This window comes from Mustela erminea, chromosome 14 (genome assembly GCF_009829155.1).
Source record: "Mustela erminea isolate mMusErm1 chromosome 14, mMusErm1.Pri, whole genome shotgun sequence".
NCBI lineage: Eukaryota > Metazoa > Chordata > Mammalia > Carnivora > Mustelidae > Mustela > Mustela erminea.
In genome coordinates, this window is record NC_045627.1 from 60,847,259 (window position 1) to 60,866,458 (window position 19,200).

General features: G+C 51.3%; 1 protein-coding gene across 2 annotated transcripts in view; it reads right to left on the reverse strand.

The window, feature by feature from the left end:
• Positions 1 to 3,224: 3,224 nt before the first annotated feature.
• TLL2 (tolloid like 2) overlaps positions 3,225 to 19,200 on the reverse strand; it is a 118,039-nt gene continuing 102,063 nt past the window's right edge. For both annotated transcript variants that reach the window (XM_032313404.1, XM_032313403.1), the window contains 8 exons: positions 15,040 to 15,165; positions 14,163 to 14,323; positions 13,463 to 13,643; positions 12,212 to 12,337; positions 10,107 to 10,234; positions 7,042 to 7,255; positions 5,493 to 5,743; positions 3,225 to 4,003 (listed from right to left, as the gene is read on the reverse strand). In XM_032313404.1, the coding sequence (XP_032169295.1) occupies positions 3,869 to 4,003; positions 5,493 to 5,743; positions 7,042 to 7,255; positions 10,107 to 10,234; positions 12,212 to 12,337; positions 13,463 to 13,643; positions 14,163 to 14,323; positions 15,040 to 15,165 (1,322 nt within the window). In that variant the 3' untranslated portion in view covers positions 3,225 to 3,868. The remainder of the gene's footprint in view (positions 4,004 to 5,492; positions 5,744 to 7,041; positions 7,256 to 10,106; positions 10,235 to 12,211; positions 12,338 to 13,462; positions 13,644 to 14,162; positions 14,324 to 15,039; positions 15,166 to 19,200) is intronic.

Below are 19,200 nucleotides of genomic sequence, written 5' to 3' on the forward strand. Positions count from 1 at the left end.
GTGCTCGCTGTAGTTCTTGCTCTCTCTCTCCCTCTCTGACAAATAAATAAATAAAATCTTAAAAAAAAAAATAAACAGTTCCTTATTACCATTCCCTGATAGGACCCACAAAATCCGAAACACACCCCCATGGTCTCCTCAGCTGGTCAACGTGAGAAGACTGTCCTTGATTCGATGGAACTTCTGTCTTGGGTTAAAAATGAGCCTGTATCACAGGAAATAGGTGAGATACAGATTTGCTGTATTTGACGAGGACTTCTTCCAAGGGCTACTTATAAGGGTCCTCCTTGGGGGATAACAAAGTGCCCCAGGATTCCACAAGCTGGTGTCATGACCAGCCCTAGGCCTGAGTGGGGCATAGGAGTGGCTGCCAGAGCCCAGAAAGAGAGAGAGAGAGAGAGAGAGAGGGCCAAATTATAGGAGGTCTGACCTATAGTTTTAGATGCCAGCTGTGGTCCTCAGGCACAGAGGCAGGTGGAGATGAGTAGAAAGAGGTGCTGAGGGACAAATGGGTGGAGTCTACCACCTCAAGCTCGGTCACCATAGCAACCAATCCACAACAAGCATGCTGTCAGATTTCCAACTTGTTTGGATTCAAGAAAGGGCATAACTTTGAAACCGTCTTCAGCTTTGCTCATGACTTTCTGGGTCCAATAGGAAGCTCTGTTCTGGACCAGGCACTGGGTACTCACCAGAGAGTAGAAAACCAATGAGAAGATGACCCCTTTTTCTATCCTCAAGTCTGGTGGCATTAGAGGAAGTTATTGCCAAGAGGACCACTCTTGTCTGGACTAGTGATACAAACCCAGGACACATCCATAAATCCACATTCTTTAATGAAACAATTCTTTCTAGACAGATATGTTAGCTCCCCTCCACTTTCTCTTTGAAACTAACAGTTCATGAAATGCAAAATTAAACAAAATAAAAAGTACAACATATTTATAGATAGCACTCTGAACAGTTTTTCTTTCTTCTTTTTTTTTTTTTTAACAGTTTTTCTTTTTTAAAAAGAAACCTTTTAGGCATTTGAGATTATTTTTCAGAAGTCCGATCTACCAAGGAAACTTGAAAAACAAGGAAGCCGAAGCCAAGGGAACATTTGTTCGAAAACTGAACAACAATACTGCAAGTTATTTGAGACTCTTCGATTGGACCAGATCAGTGGCAAATCCCCGTGAGAATTCGCTAGTTACTAGGGTTTTACAAACAATTTATACAGGCTGAGGGTTTCATGAGTAAGACAAAACTTAAGGAAAATGGTTTTAGAGTGAATCAGTACACAGCCTCCTCATGTCCGTTTGGAGAAACTCCACAAGCTAACGTTAGTTCCAGACCCTCACCCTGCCCTGGGATTCAGGTTCTAGCTTCTGCCAGACCAGATCACACCAGAACTGGACCAGGCCGATGACCCGGACTCCAAGTATTTCATCAGGTTACCAAGGTAATTCTGTGAACGTGACATCCCCAAGGCCTAGCACCCAATTATAGGACAAAGCAGGTTGGTACAAGGTCCCCTGAGAGGACCTTCAGCAGTGGGCCTGGGTTTTCCTGCCGAGGGGACCTTCTGTTCCCAAGCCAAGGCATTAGTCCCCATGCGAGCTTCCCGGGGAGCGGGCTGGCCGGCCCCAGCTGAATCAGGGCTTGTCTTGTCTGATGTCACTCGCAGAAGGCCTCACTAAACGTTTTCATAAGCGTCCCATTGTTTCAAGCTGGCCAAGTTGGGTGTTTTTGAAAATATTCCTACTACAGAGATAAAAATAAGTACCATTGTTTCACGAGGGTGGCCAACCTTGAGGCAGAGCCAACTCCATTTCTGACTCTCTCCCACTTTTCCACAGAACTCGTTGATTTTATTCAGATGTCTAAAATGTTAGAAAGACAGGATTTTTCTGTCGCTGGAGCAAGACCTCTCGTAGCCACCTATGTATTCTGGTTTCAGCTTCAATGTGGGCAGATACGATGAGAAAATACAATACTCTGAGAGCTGGGATCCACCTTAGCGGGCAGGTTGGACCACAAGACAAGGGGCTCCCGCGGCTGAGCCCGAGTGCCGCCGGGGCAGGGCCTAGGAGGTGTCTGGATGTGAGAGCACGGACCGAATCTCCATCCAGGGCCCAGAGAGGGACTGGGGAACGACATGCATAAAACGCAGGGCTGCTCCAGGAAGGCCCGCACGGTGAAGCTACGGTCAGCGGGTCGGCACTGGTCACACTGCGTCGATTAAGGCTCTGACAGCTGGTCCTTTACATACATACATATATACACACATATATTATTATTATATTTTGAATTTTTCTCTGTTTTAAGGAAAAAAATATTTCCATGCATTTCTTCTACCTTTCTTTGTATTATCCTTTGTTTTATTCCCAGCCATCATTTTAATTAGACAGAGTCCTCTGAGGGCACATTCTGATCTTCAAAAAATATAACTTTTAAGCTTTCACAAATACTTTGTTTACAATGACGTCGTATCATCCCAGAGGAATTCTGGTGCTCGGGAGCTATCTCGGGAGCTATCTCGGGTCTCACACGGGAAACACTCTCGTGTGCCGTCCTGTGCTCAATACCAACCCCACAGGACTTAGAGTTATGTAAACATTATTTAAAAATTATTCCAACATAAATACTCTTTTAAAGCTAACATACCACAGCTTTTAGCTCATAATGCCCATAGATGCCTTAATGAAATGCCATTCAAAACTACCTCACTGCTTAAAAGTACACGTGGAGGTTCTAAAATTATGTAAACAACATCCTCTACACTTCCTCTAGAACAAGTGCCAAGTGTGGTGAATTCTGATTGCAAGCTGGGGGTCGAGTACCAGTTGGCCTGAGCGAAGTTACCCACGCACTTCGCAGCCTGACTGGTGACAGAAGTTAGTCACAGGCTGACTGTTCCTACAGATGATGCATGAGTCCTACATGACTTACAATTCCGTTTTCAACAGTGTTTGTCCCACGGGGACCTGAAATCGTCCTTCATCGGCTGTCTTTGCACGTCTTGCAAACGCAGTTTGAATCAGTTGTCTAGAAGTCAAGGTCAACCACAGCAAGTATCTCCAACTCTGGAGGAGGAAATGGTCTTCCAAGTCCATGGTGGGGGTCTGCTGAAGTCAGCCAGGAGGGGTGTCAGGAGAAGCCAGGATGTTTTCTTCTCAGCACACTGGGGAATCTCACCAGCAGATATGTTGTTAGAGTTCACAGTGGCTGCTTTAGCAAGGAGACTTAGAGGGAAGGCTTGAGGTCTACCAGTGTGGTGAAAGTGATGCTCACACTCCAGGTCCCTCTGTGCACTGCCTCCTATAAGTTCTTTTCCAGGCCTGAGATCTGTATTCTCAGGGTTCCTGGTTGACATGTCCCTGGCAGACAGAAAGCGAAAATCTCCAGCCAAAGCTGTGAGTCACAAAACAGCCATGGCCCAGCATTTATCCTCACTGCTCAGTGTGGACAGAAGACAGCCTGAGTCTCCAGGACACAGTCACATTGCCTGGCACCTGGCAAAGCATGTCTAGAAATAGAGGCATGACCAACCCAAGGGCGGGCATCTTGCCCCACAGGAGAAAGGGACAGGAGAATGAGTATGACCAGGCATAGCTTGAGTGGCAGGTGATTTCAAAACCTTAATCTTCTCTCAAAGTCCATGATTGATAACATTATGACCAGAATCAAACATCTTCCCTCCTCCTTCTTGGCTGAACCTTACCAGATACATACCTCCAAGACTAGATTTTGAGTTCTTGTTTGAGAAGAAAAAAAAAACAAAAAACAAAAAAACACAACAACTCTACATTGGTTTAGGGCAGATTCACAAGGTGCTATTGTCATAAAACACATTCTCAGTTCCCGTCTTTCATGAACACTGATGTCATTTCTTCATGTGCAGGGCATCCTGGAACTTGGTGCTGGTGTATCGGGCATGAAAGCCTTTCTTGTTGATGGTGTCATCTGTGTGGAACTGAATCATCAGAGAATCTCCTGCAGAGTAGATCTCTTCCAGTGGCTGAGGAGAGGGCAGAAGAAAACCAGGGGGACATCAGGTCAGTTGGCTGTGGCTGGAGTTTTAAATACGGAGGATGAGACAGAGGTTACATGAGAACACGGGCAGGTCTGTGCTGCCACAGGGCGTCCCAGGTACCAGAGACTCTGAAAGACACTGACACAAGCTACTTTTCAAAGGAAAACATTGCCTTTTCTGCTCCAGAAAAGAGCTCCCCAGGCCCTATGATTTCAAAGACAGTCCTAGACCCACAGCTTATATGGACTCTATGGGTTATGAAGGGCACAGATGGGCTGGGGACTATTCCGACCGCTTTCAGATCTTACCTCATGTAAACCTGGCCAGGGGGGTGTTGTCTCCATTTTACACTTACGAAAACTGAAACTCGAGATCACACAGCTAATCAGGACCCCAGCTCAGGTCTTTCTGACCGTGAAGTCACTCCTGGGATAGATCTCCCAGCAGACCAAACACCAAAGCCCATGCTTACGGCCCAGACCCTGTCCAGGAGTGAAACACGGCACGGAGCCTCTGTATTTGTCACAGAGGTGTCGCCAAGGGCTCAAGGAAGGGGAGCCAGGCTCTGAGGCTGCTGTCTTCCAGGGCGCAGAGGGACCTAACTGGGCTTCCCACACAACTCACTGGTTGGGACTCTCCAAAGTTTTCCTCTGCACGTAGGCCCCACAGTCTTTGAAAGACTTTTTCAAAGGCATGGCGTTGGTCAGGTCACACTTTGTCATCCTTTCTTTTCGGGAAGACGAGGGAAGATGATGGGAAATTATACAGAGACCGATATAAACGCCATTTTGAGGTTCGGATCAGCACGAGAGGCAATCTTGACTCCAAAATGAGCTGATGTAAATTCAGCTGACAGCAAAGAAGCTTGTGTGAACAGCTCCGGAGGCCGAGACAAGGAGAGGACAGGGGCCCAGTGGCAGCGGCGCCCAGTGTGGCTCAGGCAGAGCCTGACCAGGACCCCATACCGGCCCGTTCACACACTTGCCCCAGGTGCCAGCTTCTAGATGAGGTGCAGGGAAACAGTGACCAACCCAGGCAGGGGGGAGGGGCAGGGGGCTGAGGAGAGAGGTGACAATGAGAAAAATGATGAGAACCCGGAGCCCAAGTGTGTGTTTCCAGTAAGACTCATCATTCCCTCAGGCATTTGGATTGCCTGGGGAGAGACTTGTGAAGACATGAGATATACATAAGCATGATTTAAAACAAGTTTAAAAGCCTCAAAGCCCAATCAAAATGTAGGTGGGGGAGGATAGGGAGCCCTTTGCAAACACAGGTGGAAAAGCCTCAAGGAAGGTGCTCTGACAGGGCCTGCATCAGTCAGGGACCCTCCTGATGGGCTCCCAGGTTACTCCCCGCCTCCTCTCTGGACCCCTTTCCCCTTCCCCAATGCGCTCCAGCAGCAGGGGCCGCCCCCTGCCCCCCACCCCCGCCCCGGTCTGGCACCTGGGGTGTCTCAGGCACCCTGTGCACTCACCCCAGAGCCGCAGAAGCGGCCGAGCCTGGGCGCGGTGCTGTCGTAGCCGTCGTAGGCCTCCATGTAGTCGTACCCACAGTCGGCCTCCTCCTCCACCTCAAAGGTCCGGAAGATCAGCTCGACGCCGTAGCCGTCCTCGGCCACAATCACCCAGTCGCAGCGGGCATGGCTCGGGTAGTTGTTGTCCCCAAACTGGGCGTGGGAATACAGCTCTTTGGTCTGCACTTCAGCCTTCAGCCTGCCCCCGCACTCTGGAGCAGAGAGACAGCCGCCCCGTCCCCTTGGCACAGAGACCCGTGGGCCACCCCCACCTGCTTCCTGGCCCGGGCCTTCTCTCTTCAACCCTGCCGGTCCGCTTTCTCTACGGGACCTTGCATGTGCCCTGTAGGAAAGTCTGGCAGGTTTCCTCATCCCATTTTACAGAGGCATAAACAGAGGCCGATAGGTCTGAGTTTTAGGGCTTGCTGAGGGGGGTCCAAATTGGCTCTTCGCAGCCAAGGTCCTATGTTGCAGGATTGGGTCACATAAGGCCTCCGGGGAATTCCTAAGCAAGCTACTGGAAAAAACTGGCTGGTTGGATCTCTACCACCTAATTAACTGGAAGTTCTAGAAGCACCTGGGGGATCTCCAGCCCCAGCTGCTTACTGTAATTTGTAACTGCTGCCAACAGAGGGCACCCAAAGCACATCCGAACCACCGGTCACTCTCAAACCCAGAAACCTCAGATTAGAGACTGACTTCCTCCAGCATCTGACAGTGGTGAGAATAGACTGACTTTGAGGCTCCTGGGGGTGTCACGAGTGAGGTGAGCCTCATACTTTGGGCTTGTATTCTGCAATGCTGGCTTCTGAGTTTGTGACTAGGACTATAACTCTGGTTGGCCTGGGTCCCACGCTATCTTGTCTAGGCCACTAGAGACCACATAAAAGAAACGGATAAAGGAGAGTGAGCGCCAATTAGAAACTGGCAGAAATTCTGAAGGCAAGTTCCTCCACTGCCTGTCCTCAATGTGCTCCACGCCTCCAAGGGGCCGAGCTCCCCATGGTGTGGCTTCTGTGTGGTCCAGTCCTGCCTGCCTGCCGACTCTCAACCCCACGTGCTCTTGCTGAGAATTTCCTCCAGGTCTGAGCTGTCTTTGGGAAATTTTGAGTCCCCGAGATGTGACATGTTAAGTGGAAGGAAAATAATGGGTAGTAGAAACATTTTCCATTTTCCAGAACTGGCCCTTAGGAGATGACAGGGGCTGCTCTCTGCCCCTCAGCTCCCAGACTTTGGGATTTCATGGACCAGCAAGCTTACCAATATGTTTGGAAAAGAGGATGGGAGAGAGGGAGGGCGAGAGGAAAGAAGTGTGGCCCCAACAAAGGGTTGCCCACTTTAAATGTCGATTAAGGACATTCAAAGAAAACAACTCTTCCCCCTACAGTTTCACTGTTACAGGGACACGTGACCGCGCACCTCCCACCCCCTAGCGTCAGCAGGAAAGGTGTTTGTCTCCCTGCCTCGGTGGCCATCTAGGCCTAGCCCCGTGGGTCCAAGCAGGCTGTACCTGTGCTGTGAGTTGCCTGGAAGCCTTTCCTCTGCACAGACGCATCTGAATAGAACCTGAGAAACAGGCTGCTGCCTGAAGCCACCACGGGGTCCGGTTTCTTGCTGCCGCAGAAGCGGCCAAGGAGGGGGGCCTGGTTGTCAGGCCCGTCGTACAGCTCCAGGTGGTCGTAAGCACATTCTTGGTGCTGCTCGATCTCAAACTCGTTAAATGTCTGGGGATGGAAGAGCAGAAGGGAAGCAGGGCCTCGCACTCAGCTGGGCCAAGGGCCACCTCTCCGGAGACTGGGAGAGGACGGGGTGCATGGGACACTCTCTTCTGGTTCCCAAACAACCCTACGAGGTAATCACAGGAGCTACTGTTGCTTGGGCACTTTGCAGCTGAGATGGCTGGGCTCCTCTGTCCCATCACAAGGATCTTTCTCACTTAATGGGGATAGTAGCAAAGATCAGGTACTCCCTCTGGGTCAGGAGCTGTTAAAAGTGCTTTACAAATATAACCATATCATCCGCACATCCCTGTGCTGTGTTTACTTCTACCATCCCCACTTTACAGATGAGGAAACTGAGGTCAGAGCAGTCAGGTGACTTGCCCAAGGTCACCCACTGGTAGGGCTGGAGGTCCAGCTGCAGAGCCCCCGCCCTCCACCTTTGTGCTGTGCTGTGCAATCCTTCAGTACAAATGATGGGACAAGGCTGTGTGAAATGCACACTGTTCCTCGTCTATATCCTCATAGTGGCTGGCATTTGAGGAGAGTTTTTTCCTGCGCCAAATATTCATGAGCATTTTCTCACTTAATTCTGGGACTAAGAGGGAGAGTTAGTATTAGACCCAACGTGCAGAAGGGGAAAACTGAGTCTTAGAGAAATATCTTGCCCAAGAGTATTCCTCCAAGCTAGAGGAGGCTGGAACTGGACTTAGTCCCCAGCAGGCCTGATTCCAGCCCACACTTCTAACCTTCACCAGGCTATACTGCCCACCTCCTCCCTGTCCCCCAAAGCTGGCCAGGGGAGCCCCTCCATTCCAGGCCATACACCAAGCTTCACAACTCCAAATGCAGAGCTTCTTAGGGACCGGGCAGCTGAATGACTGACGGCCTGCCCACAGCTGCCAGGAAGATGGGACAAGTGAGAGGCGACAGGGTTAGATGAAAGCTTGAACCAAAGGACAGAGCAGGAAGAGATGACGTTAGTGGGGGGTGAGGGGAGTCTGAATTCATAAAAGAGTTGCTGGAAAGACAGGACAGGGATGTTGGTAGAGAGGGATCATTAGCAGTGTGGGATTTCACAGCAATGACAAACAGTAGAAACAGGCAAAGCTCTTCACACCTTATAGAAGAGGAGCTGGGATTGGAGGTGGTATAGACACAGTGGGCAGAAGCAGGAGGCAAGACCAGCAGCATCAGGGTGGGTGATGCAACGGGAGGGACACCCATGGGACACCCTGTTGCTGCCCCCCATACAGTGAAACACCAGCTTTTGGGAAAGTATTCAATTCACATATTCTGGTAGCAAAAAGAACATGATCAAGACATCCACCATGCACTTCCCAAGGAAGTTTTTTTTTTTTTAAACTAGCACAAATACGTATGAACGTCATATAAATTTGAGATCTAGCCTAACTCTGGCCCCAGTGATCAATTGCCTTAGTTCCTTAGCACTGTAAAGAAGGGGAAGACGTTGGGCAACTACAAAAACCTTGTGGTGCTGGGACAGAAGCGCTATTTCCCACTGCACAGGCTGCGCGTTCCCACCTCCAGGGGGCGCCATTCCCCCGCCGAAACCGGAGCTGTATGTTGCCATTGCGAACCTTCTCCAGCAGAGGGCAGCGTTGGGGGGCGCACTACATCAGCGCACTCCGGGGGGTTCCCCAACCCCCCAGATACAAGGCGGTTCTCACACCCAGGAAAGCCACCGACAGCACTTCCCACATGGGCAGCTGTGCATATGAGGTGCCTTCTGTGAGCACCCTGTGGTCACGGGCTCTGCCTTTGCCACCCCTCGCTGCCCAGGGCCTGGCACAGACAGACCCCAGCACCTGCGCTCTATTGTGGGCGCGCATTGACCCACCTGTCCTCCGCACTGCCCTCACCCGCCAGTAAACACCCTGGCAAGTCCCCGGGCCATCGTCTGCTTATTATCACGTTCTCCTTTGTTCCCTTCCATTCTCCCTGCATTTTTGGCCCATACTTCAGAGGAACATCCATATGCTTTCTGGAGAGCTTACAAATCGCCAGAGTCAGAAGAACCAGTTAGAAACCGTCTGTCTGGGGTTTACCTCCTCCGGCTGGCGAGAGGGTTTGCTTTATACTCCAGGATCCGGGAGCCTCTGGGGGCTGAGAAACAAGACTTGGACCAGAGACTCAAGTTCTCCTCTGAAATAACCGAGCACAGTGTGCGCACCGACAATCATATGCACGAGAGACTTTAATATTTTAATTCAAGAGAGAATACACATGAATAACCTAACCTCCTATTGTTAATTTTTTAAAATGTAAGTTACAGAGGAAGATGAATAAGAGTCCATTCAAGAAGTCTGGGCAAGAAAAAGGATATATATTTTTCCCATGCTTGTACATACATTATTATATTTGCATAGGAAATGTCTGGTAGAATTTACCAAAAAAAGTTCAGAGATTTCATTTCTGAAGTGGGCATGGAGGGTCTAGAAGCTTTTGAGTTCCACTTTCCAATGCTCTGTACTGTTTACTTTTTTTTTCCCCCTCCTTGAGAATGTATTGTTCCATCAAAAATTACAGCTGGAAACAACTGAATGTCAGCTTTTTCGATCTCTGCAGGGAACGCCCCCTCCAACAGGTACCACTTCGAATAGGTGCTATTTAGAGAGATTTCCTTGCCCCCTCCCCCCTGATCACTGTGCAGCGGCCCCACGAGGAAGGCTTCATCAGCAACACCATTTTCCAGATAATGAAACCAAGTTCTGGAAGGGTTGAATTTCAACTTTCTCAAGTTTCAGAGCCCGGAAGGGGCAGAGCAGAAATGCAACTCCCCCTGTGGGTCTGAAACCAAAGTCTGTGTTGCCAGTCAACTATGAAAATGACTCACAAGTTTCACCCGGTGGCCCGCAGTGGAAGAGATGTTCCAGGTACACTCCCTCCGGCTGGGGTACTTGTCAGGCCAGTTGGGGCTTGCCAGGGTCCCCTCCGCACTGCTGATCCTGTGGGCACAGCCGGCTGGAGGGGGGTGCGGAGACACATGCGGAGAGAAGCAGGTCACTGGTGGGCAGCCCCAGAGGCCCTCCAGGGGGAGCCTCCATCTCTCATTCATGATGGGGTCATTATCAAATGTGGGGGGAGGGGTCAGCCTGAGTCAAGTGTCCTCTGGCTAGAGAGTTTATTTGGATTTGCTGCCTTCCTGGAGGTGCTCCAGTGGCTCGTTTTCCCTACTATTCCTATTCACGTCATGGTTATCCTTGGAAAGAGGGTAGCTCGTGGTTGAGACCACAGGCACTGGGGTCAAATGGACTTGGGTGCATCGCCTGCAAGCTGTGGGACTTGGGCACTTACCTAAGTCTCGGTGTCCTTATTTGTAAAAAGGGTACCCATGTCGTAGGGGGATATGTGGACTAAATGAGACAACGCATGCAAAAGGCTTAGCAAGTGCCAACAGAGGCCTTCATCACCATGCCTCCCACATATATTTGTTGTAGATTTTTGAAGCAGCTTCATTTAAAGGCCACAGATGTTGCCTTGGCTATGGTGCTGTTAGCAAAGAGGGTTCCAAAGACTTGCTCAGTGGGCAGTGTCTCAGTCAACAGCCAGAAGGTGTGCTGGGCACGACGCTAAGCATTTTGAATGCATTCCCTTATCCGCTCCTTAACACTTTGCAAATGAGAAAATAACTTTAGAGATGGAGAGTGACTCGCTGGTAAGGGGTGGGATCGGGACTTGAACTCGGGCCCACCTTTGGTATAAAGGACAGGAAACAGAGGGAGCTGAGGGCCTCATCAGCCTCATCACCCTCACCGCATCCCAAAGCTGTCCTGCGGCTGCAGGAGGAGGTGCCAGCGCCAGTGGGGGCAGTGGAGGGCTGGTCAGGGGGAGGAGGAAGGGGAGGGGGCAGGCAGCAGCTAAAGGGAGGTTCCTGCTCATCGCAGCCTCGGCCCTGCAGCTAGAGGACAAATGCCAACAGGGGTAGGGGCTCAGCGCCTGGGACATTTGCTGCTACACCCCTGTCCCACTCCTGGAGGAGCCCATAGGAAGGCAGCCAGTGTTTGGATGGCGGGGCCTTAGTCCCTCCTGGCCTTCCCCATGCCACAGGGGGCAAGCCTTATACCAACCCACGACCACCCATGTCTATGTCACAGGGCTGGGGTTGGGGGGTGGCCGCACCCTGCTTCTGAAGCTGTCTCAGCTCATTCAGTAACACCCCAGGCCGGCCTGACCATATGCTGTGCACCCCCATCAGATCTCCTACCTTGGAAAGGCTTATCCTAGAGCGGAGGGCCTGAAGTCTTTACTACTTCCCTCCCAACAACCTCCTCTGCAGGGCCCTATACTGAGCCAAGACCTTAGAGACCTGTGTGCTTATTAGAGATGCTCAAACTCCCTTCACAGGGTAAGGTGAGAAAGGAGGGAGGCTCTTTCCAGAATGATTGGACATTCAAAGGCATCTGGCCTTGAACTCCCAATGGTAAATGAAGCAGGAAGCAATCTTTTTAGAATTCTATTTTACTATTAGAGCTGTGTATGAAAACAAATATTATGAAATAGATGGTTGATATTTATTGACATGTCAGGGTCTCTACAGAGGTGCCCAGATTGTCTGAAATTCCTTGTAGGCATGCTTTCATTTACTCCTCGCACTCCTTTAAGAAGAGGGTCTGTTTAGTCCCTTTTAAACAGAAGAAATGGAAGCTCAGGGAGGTAAAGAACCTGCCCACGGTCACACAGCCGGTAAGTAGCAGAGTCAGGATTTAACCCTGAATCTGGAGTCAGATTCTGGAGCCTGGGGGTGTACCCGCTTTGTAACAGTAACCCCAGGAGGGTACCTGAGGGCACCGAAGCCTCCAGAAGGAGGGAGCTGCCCTGGGGAAAACCATGCTTTGGGAGGAGGGAAAGCAGGGAAAGGCCCCTCGCTCGCACTCTCACACACACGTACTCTCTGGAGGCCAAGGTCAGCCTGGCCTCCCAGGTGCGGTGCGGCCTCACCTTCCTTGCAGTCGTGCCCGTTCTCATGGAGCCGGTACCCGTTCCTGCAGCGGCACAGGTAGCTCCCGGACGTGTTGACACACTCGTGCTGGCACCCGCCGTTGTCCTTGGCACACTCGTCCTTGTCTGCGGAGAGCGACAGGCTCTCAGGGCAATCCTCTTGCACCTTGGAGCTCCACTCAAAGGTAGCCTCCACCAGGGAGGCTCCCCGATTGCCCAGGGGTGGGCGGGGGCAGCATCTGCTGGGTGGTCCTTGGTCCTGCCGTGTGCTGAATTCCCCGTACTCCTAAAACACTTGAACAAATCTCTGTGTCCTTTAATCCTACTGCCTGCCCCAACAAGGAGCTCCTTAAAGGGGAGGCTAATATTAAGAATAGTCCTAGGAACAATAATACAAGTAACTGCCGTGAATTGAATATTTATGTGATGGCCACTCCCCGAAGCAATTTCATATAGCATCTAAGTCTGTTCTCATACAACCTGAGGAGCCAGGTGACTCTGTCCCCATTTTACAGATAAGGAGACTGAGGCTGAGGACACGAAAGTGCTCAGGGCCACTCAGTGATTGAGCAGGCTGCATGATCCAGAAGCCTGGGCTCCTCCTCCCTGACCCCACGCCCCCTCTGGCCTGTGGAGGAGGGAAGCGTGTGGGCCCCGGGCAAGACGGCCCAACACCAGTCCTGCTCCACCACTCCCAGGTCTTGTGCCCTTGGGCCGTTCTTGACTTCTGTGCCTCAGTTGCCTCACCTGTAAAATGGAGTCAGTATGTGTCCTCACCTCATAGGGCTATTGGGAGGAGGAACTGAATTGGTATGTGGGCTTAAAACGGAGTCCAGCTCAGAGTAAGCGTTAGCTTGTATTTGCTCTGCTGTCCCAGCTCAAGTTCTAGCTGTTGTTGTCACTGCGGTTTTTGTAGCTCAAGCCAGCTCCTTCTGGTGACAGTCGAGCACAGGCCTCCCTCCCCAGCCCTCGACACCGGGATCACTCCGGGGCTCACTGACATCTCCCTGCCCTAGCCATACCTGGTGATAATGTGTCACCGAACACTGTGTGCTTTAGTTTTATGAGGACAACGAAGACTCCTTAAAGAATAAGGAGGTGAAGCCCACCCAGCACTTAAGCACAGGGACCGTAAGCTAGTTAGAGGCCAGGAAGGACTGTGCTGAGAGGAGTAGGCGGGTGCCCCAGAGGCTGAGAGCCTGCCCAGACCTGTCCCCTGCAGCCCGTGACCTCGCTTCCAGACCCGCACACCTGAGAAGAAGTGGGCTCTGAAGCCACGCTTGGAGACCGTGTTGTCTGACTTGAACTCCACACGCATGTTGTTGCTCTGGGAGGTGATGACCTCGGGCATCTCAGAGCCACAGAACTTGCCGTGCAGCCTGGCATCAGGGGACAGGCCGCTGCGGACCTCCACAAAGTCATACTTGCAGACCTATAAGACAGCGTGGTGGGGAGCCCTCCGGTACTCCCACGGCTCCAGCCCAGATTCCCTACAGGACCCCTTTCTGACAGCCACACCCTCCGCCAGGTTCCGGGGGAGTGTCCTGTGAACTCCTACTGGGATCTCTCTGGCCCAAGGTGTAGACATGGGGGCACTCACGCAGAGCACTCTGGGGGTGGGGGAGCTCTACCTGGGCCTTGGCTGACTTGCTCATCCCACAACCACTGCCCAAGGGAGGGGACAGGCCATTCCTACCATCCCGGTCCCCAGCTGCATCTCACCCCGGCTGTTCCCCTCAGCTGGACACTAACCCCCAGACTCCTACCTCAAGGGGACATACTTGTCTTGACCACCTCCCACCCCCAAGGCCTGCCTCCTTCGCTCTGGTCCTGCTTCTCCTTGGATTCAGCCCCCGACTGTAGGACGCAACCTCCCTGCCCGCCGAGCCCCTCACGGCTTTGCAGTCCCGAGCCACCGCCCGACACAGTCAGCTAGAGCGCAGGAGCATACGTCATTGCCTTCCAGCTCAAACACTTCAAACTGAAGGGAGATCCTGTACTGGGCAGGGGCCACCACCTGCCAGACGCAGTTCTTGTTGGTGGGGTACTCCTTCGGCCACCCCGGGCTGGTGATGGTCCCGTTCAGCTTGGTAATAAAACCACCACAGGCCACTGCACGGGAGAAACAGGAGGAAAATTCATTTGGTTTTAGTTCCAAGTGACTGCGATTTCCCCCAAGCAGCGATGAGCCCTGCTGTTCTTTAATAAAAATAAAAAAAAAAAAAGTTTGATAACCTGAACTGATTAATCCAGCATCTTCCACGGAGGAACTGGAGGGATGACGCTGAGCACAAGTCTTTGCCGCTTTGTGAAATGATGCCCGTGCTTGTGTGCTTACTGGTCACTCAGTGGCAGAGCTGGGGACCAAGTGACTTGGACCAAAGGTGACTGAGGAATGTTTGCAGCAAGCTACGCACCTCACCTGCTTCCGTGAACAAGCAGTGTCACGCGGGTGGGCAAGGGAGACGGAACACCATCCCCGTAGAAACGGAATGAGTGAAATGGGCTATTAGTTGCATCCCGTGAAAGTGCCTGCAGTTTTCCTTTGCTTTTATTTTTTATCTGAATAATTGTGTGAATGTTTCTCGGCCGCAGAAGAAACTAGACCGTGGCTCCGGCTGCCGTGTCTGGGGTGGAATTCTTATAATCTGGGCAGCCCTCTCACATTGGTGACTCGATGGGGTTGTTCTTCCTTCCGAGAGCCAGGGGCATCCCCCACCATGGATCCCATCACCTCGCCCACAGCCCACAGCCCCCTCACCTCCCCACATCTCCTGAGACTTGTCCCTGACCCCTTCCCATTCTAGCCTTGCACGTCCAACACCAACCTTCACACGTCTTCTTGTCGGCGGCCAGCTCGTAGCCAGGATCACAGGAGCACTTGTAGCTGCCCAGAGTGTTCACACAGCCCTGCTCACACCCGCCGTGATCTGGCCAGGAACACTCGTCCACCTCTGTTGGAGAGGAAGGGGACCCGACTAGATCATCACCAAGCCCCCTGGTCTGCTCCCCATCCCATTCCCCATCACAGAGTCCCCGGAAAATGTCCTCTGAGAACAAGAACAGCTTTTGGTGACCCCCTCCCCAGGAGCCTCACGTCAATGTCTCAGAAACCAGAAGCAGCTCTAGCCAACACGGAGGTCTTGAGAACAGAAGAGTATCTTGTTAGCCAGAAGCAGGGCCCCTCTGGAGGAGATCAGGCCTGGATGATTTTGTTCTTTGAAGGGTTCAGTCAGGGAATACAAGGTGATTTTTTAAAAATCCCACACCAAAAACGTCATCAGTTTTAATGCCATGGAACTGGGATTCTCCCCAAATATGGAACTTCATAGGGACATTAAGCGAAGGGTAAGAACAAAGGGGCCCATTTCTAGATGAAGATGTAGAAGTATTCTCTAGAGATAGAATCAGGACTTGTGATTTAGTATTTCAGAAATAATCTGAAACAGTGTGCTCAGGGAGACCTTCAAGGTTACAGAAAATGCTGAGCTCTTAGGTTAGCCAGACCTCCCAGGAGAAAGTACAGGAAGGGGCCACAGTGAGACTGAGTTAGCAGGGGACTTGGACGGGATTCAGCGCTGACAAGTGCGTAGTGATATGTTGGGGGCAATTGAAAACAGCAGGTGGGATGCCAGGAGAGTTGTCCTGAGAAGGAACCCGGGGTCACTGGAGAACCTGCCCGGAAATGTCAGTCCGTGCATCCCTGGAGGAAAGAAAAACCCGGGCCATGGGCATCTCCGAGAAGAGGATCAGAAATAAAAGGAGAAACTAATCATTTTCTGTTGCCAAGCTTGGGTGCATCTACCCCTGAGAGGAGACACTGTGGCCTCACCAAGCCAGAGAGCGAGCAAAGGAACAACAAAACCCTGAGGTATCTTCCAAAATAAGACAAAACCGAAAAAGCCCAATGCGGGAGGAAGAAAGGGAAGGGGTGGCATTGGTTCCTAACAGCACAGAAGGCAGGAATACAGCGAGCCCAGGGTTGGCCACAAAATCTTCAAAAGCCTACATTACACATAAAATGAGAGAAATCGGGACATCTTAGAGTTGGTGAAGTCCAGGAAAGACCCCCCAGTCCTGCCCTTACGCCATGACCCTTTTATTAACATTTCTTATGGATGGCTTTGCAGACCCTGCTTGAAATCACTGAGACCTAGGACTCTCCCTGTTTTCCAAAAGTATTTCTCATCCTTTGAAATGTGAATTGTCAAAATTCTGGCCCCTTGCAACATCTACCCCAGTGGTCCTGCAGCACAAGCAAACCCTGCAAACAGGCTGGCTCCCTCTGCACTGCCCTTTCTCCACTCGAACAGACCCGTTTCCTTCCAGCCTTCCTCATCTACGGGACACAACATACTCGTCTACCTGCTCACCCTTCACTGGGTAAAGAAACCATGTGAATGTCCCATCGTCACACACAGTGGGCAGTAAACTTGGGTGATTCTAAGAGTGATGTGTTATTGGGCTCAGCCAAAGCTTAAATGAACTGGCCAGTAGGGGAACTGAGTATAGAAGACATGCTCTAGGCAAGGGGTTGAACTTGTTCATGGCCTCAAATAAATGTAAATATGAAGTATGCTAAAATAGTGACAATCTTCCAATTACTTATTACTTTACAAGAGGCAAAGTGCTTTCTTTGGCATTTGCTAGAAAGAATAGGAGGAGGGAGAATCAATAATAAGGAGAAATGGAGAGTCCAGGCTTCTAGGATGAGCCAGACAGACCTCGGCTGGATCCATACTGGATCATGCCCCCAACAGACTGGATGATTTAACCTCTCTGAGCCTTCTTCCTGCTTTAAAAATTAGAATAGTATCTGCTTTTAGCGTGGTCGGAGCTGAAAATGACATCCAATACACAACAGATCTCACTACAGACAACAGTGGGGTTGCTTTCAAAATCCCAGTGGGTGGAGAGACACAATGATGAGGGCAGTGAAAGGGATAGGGTTACCTGGGCATACCTGAATCAGGTGAGAGCGGAGTAGTACGAGAGGAGGGGAGAGGGACAAGGCAGAAACAGAAAGAAGGACAGTGTGTCAAAGATGGGCCAGTGGAGAAGAAAAGAGATGGGCAGAAAGGCAGCACAGCAGAGTGAAGAAACTGGCAGGTGGGTGCAGGGGGAGGGTAGAAAAGGATGATGGGAAAAGCCCATCAAAATACACCAAGATAAACACGGATCATGTCGGGGCCAGAGGGAGACTCTGATGCCAGAAGGTGATAGGACTGTGGGAAGGACACACGTTTGTCATAGGTAAGAAAGGGAAGACCCCAGATGAACAAATGTCCAGGGGCCATCTTACCCATGTGCAGCGAGAGAGGACGGTAGACTGGTTTTGGGACTAAGGCAAAGGGAATATAGTTCCTCTAGGGAACTAGAAGGGTAGGACATTTATTTGCCCCAGGAAGGTGGGTGAAAGTGGTAGAGTCACATCTGAGCTTCTCCCAGCAAGAGCCGTGGGATATTTGGCCATTTTCAACCCTACTTCAACTTGGATGGATGGCCTGGAAGTGTACAAGGGGCCCTGCCCTCAGTGGGAGCCTGGGTATCCTTGGAATCACCTCTACAGTGAGGAAGCAGCATCTGTTCCAAGCCCACAGATTCATGCTTGCTCTAGGCCACAATGGTCAAGGCCAAGCCTCCTAGAAAAATCTGGGAGATGGTGAGAGGTAGGAGAAAAAGTTGAAAAGGCAGGGCTCAGCCTTGCCGAGTCATAGCTCTTTCTTCTCTGCCTTCTTCAAGTGGTATTAGTAAGAGAAGAAACCATTCCGTGTTTAGATAATGAGATGGCTCGGGTAAGATGGCAACAATTGTTTGCAGAGAGAGAGTTAAGGAATGAGATGGCAGGACACATTCCTAAGCTTTTGAAGAAACACCTGAAGGAAGCCGGTCCCCCTTGTCAACACCCCATGGGGGTCCGCTGGCACTGGGACAGAGGGGTGTGGGGGTCACTGTGGAAATCATATGACCAAAATGGCCAACCCTCAAATGCCGCCATCTCCTGAAGTAAGCGGAGACGAGCTCTGCCTGCTGCCAGGCCCGCGGGCTCTGAGAGAGACTGCCATCTGGCACCGGGAGGGGGGTGCGGAGGCCAACTGGCACGGCGGCCAGTGCCACGCGCCAGCTGGGCTCCGGGCAGAGCCTCCTGCTAACTGGCACCGAGGCAGGACTTTCTTTCTCTTGGTGCAACTCTTCTGCATGGACTTTGTAGTTCCTCTTCCAGTTTCTTTCATGGGAGAAGTCCTGACACACGCCCTGGGCACTGTGTGTTCCCACGACAGCCTACCGATGGCTTTTCTGGAAAAAGATTGGGCAGAGGAAGCTGGCTGTGTCCGGTCCTGAGGCCTGTAACTGACCAACGTGGTCGCCCTCAGCCCGTGTGGCTGTCCAGCACTCGCAATGCAGCTTGTCCAATTTCAGGTGCGCTGGCAGTGTAAAAAGGCACCGGATTTCCAAGACTTAGAATGAAGAAGCCCATAAAATATGCCACTAAGGTTGTGTATATGAATTACCTATTAAAATGACAGTCTTGTGTGTGATGGTAAATGATCATAAAATTGATAGATTGGGTTAAATAAGATTAAATAAGATATATTCAAATAATTCCACCTCTTTCTTTTGGTGGGGAAGGAGAAAGGTGGCTGCTAGCCAGTTGGAAATGACATCGGGGGCTCACGTTTGTGACGCCTCCTATTTCGGTGGGACAGCACTGCTCTAAAATGCGGTCTTGCCTTATTCCTCCTCCTGGGAACCCAGAAAGGGAGGCAGAGAAATCAGCAGGAAGCCCAACCCACAAGTGAGGAACCTGAGCCTCATTTCCTCTTTCATGTATTCATTCCCGGCGCAGGGAGCACCTACTGAGCCCGGCGCGGGCCAGGCACTGGGAGCACAGTGGAGCACGGAGCGGGTCCGACCCAGTCTCTGAAAGGAAAATGACCGCAGACGCCTGTGAGGGATGAAGGCAGGACAAAAATCCAAACCTGGGGTGC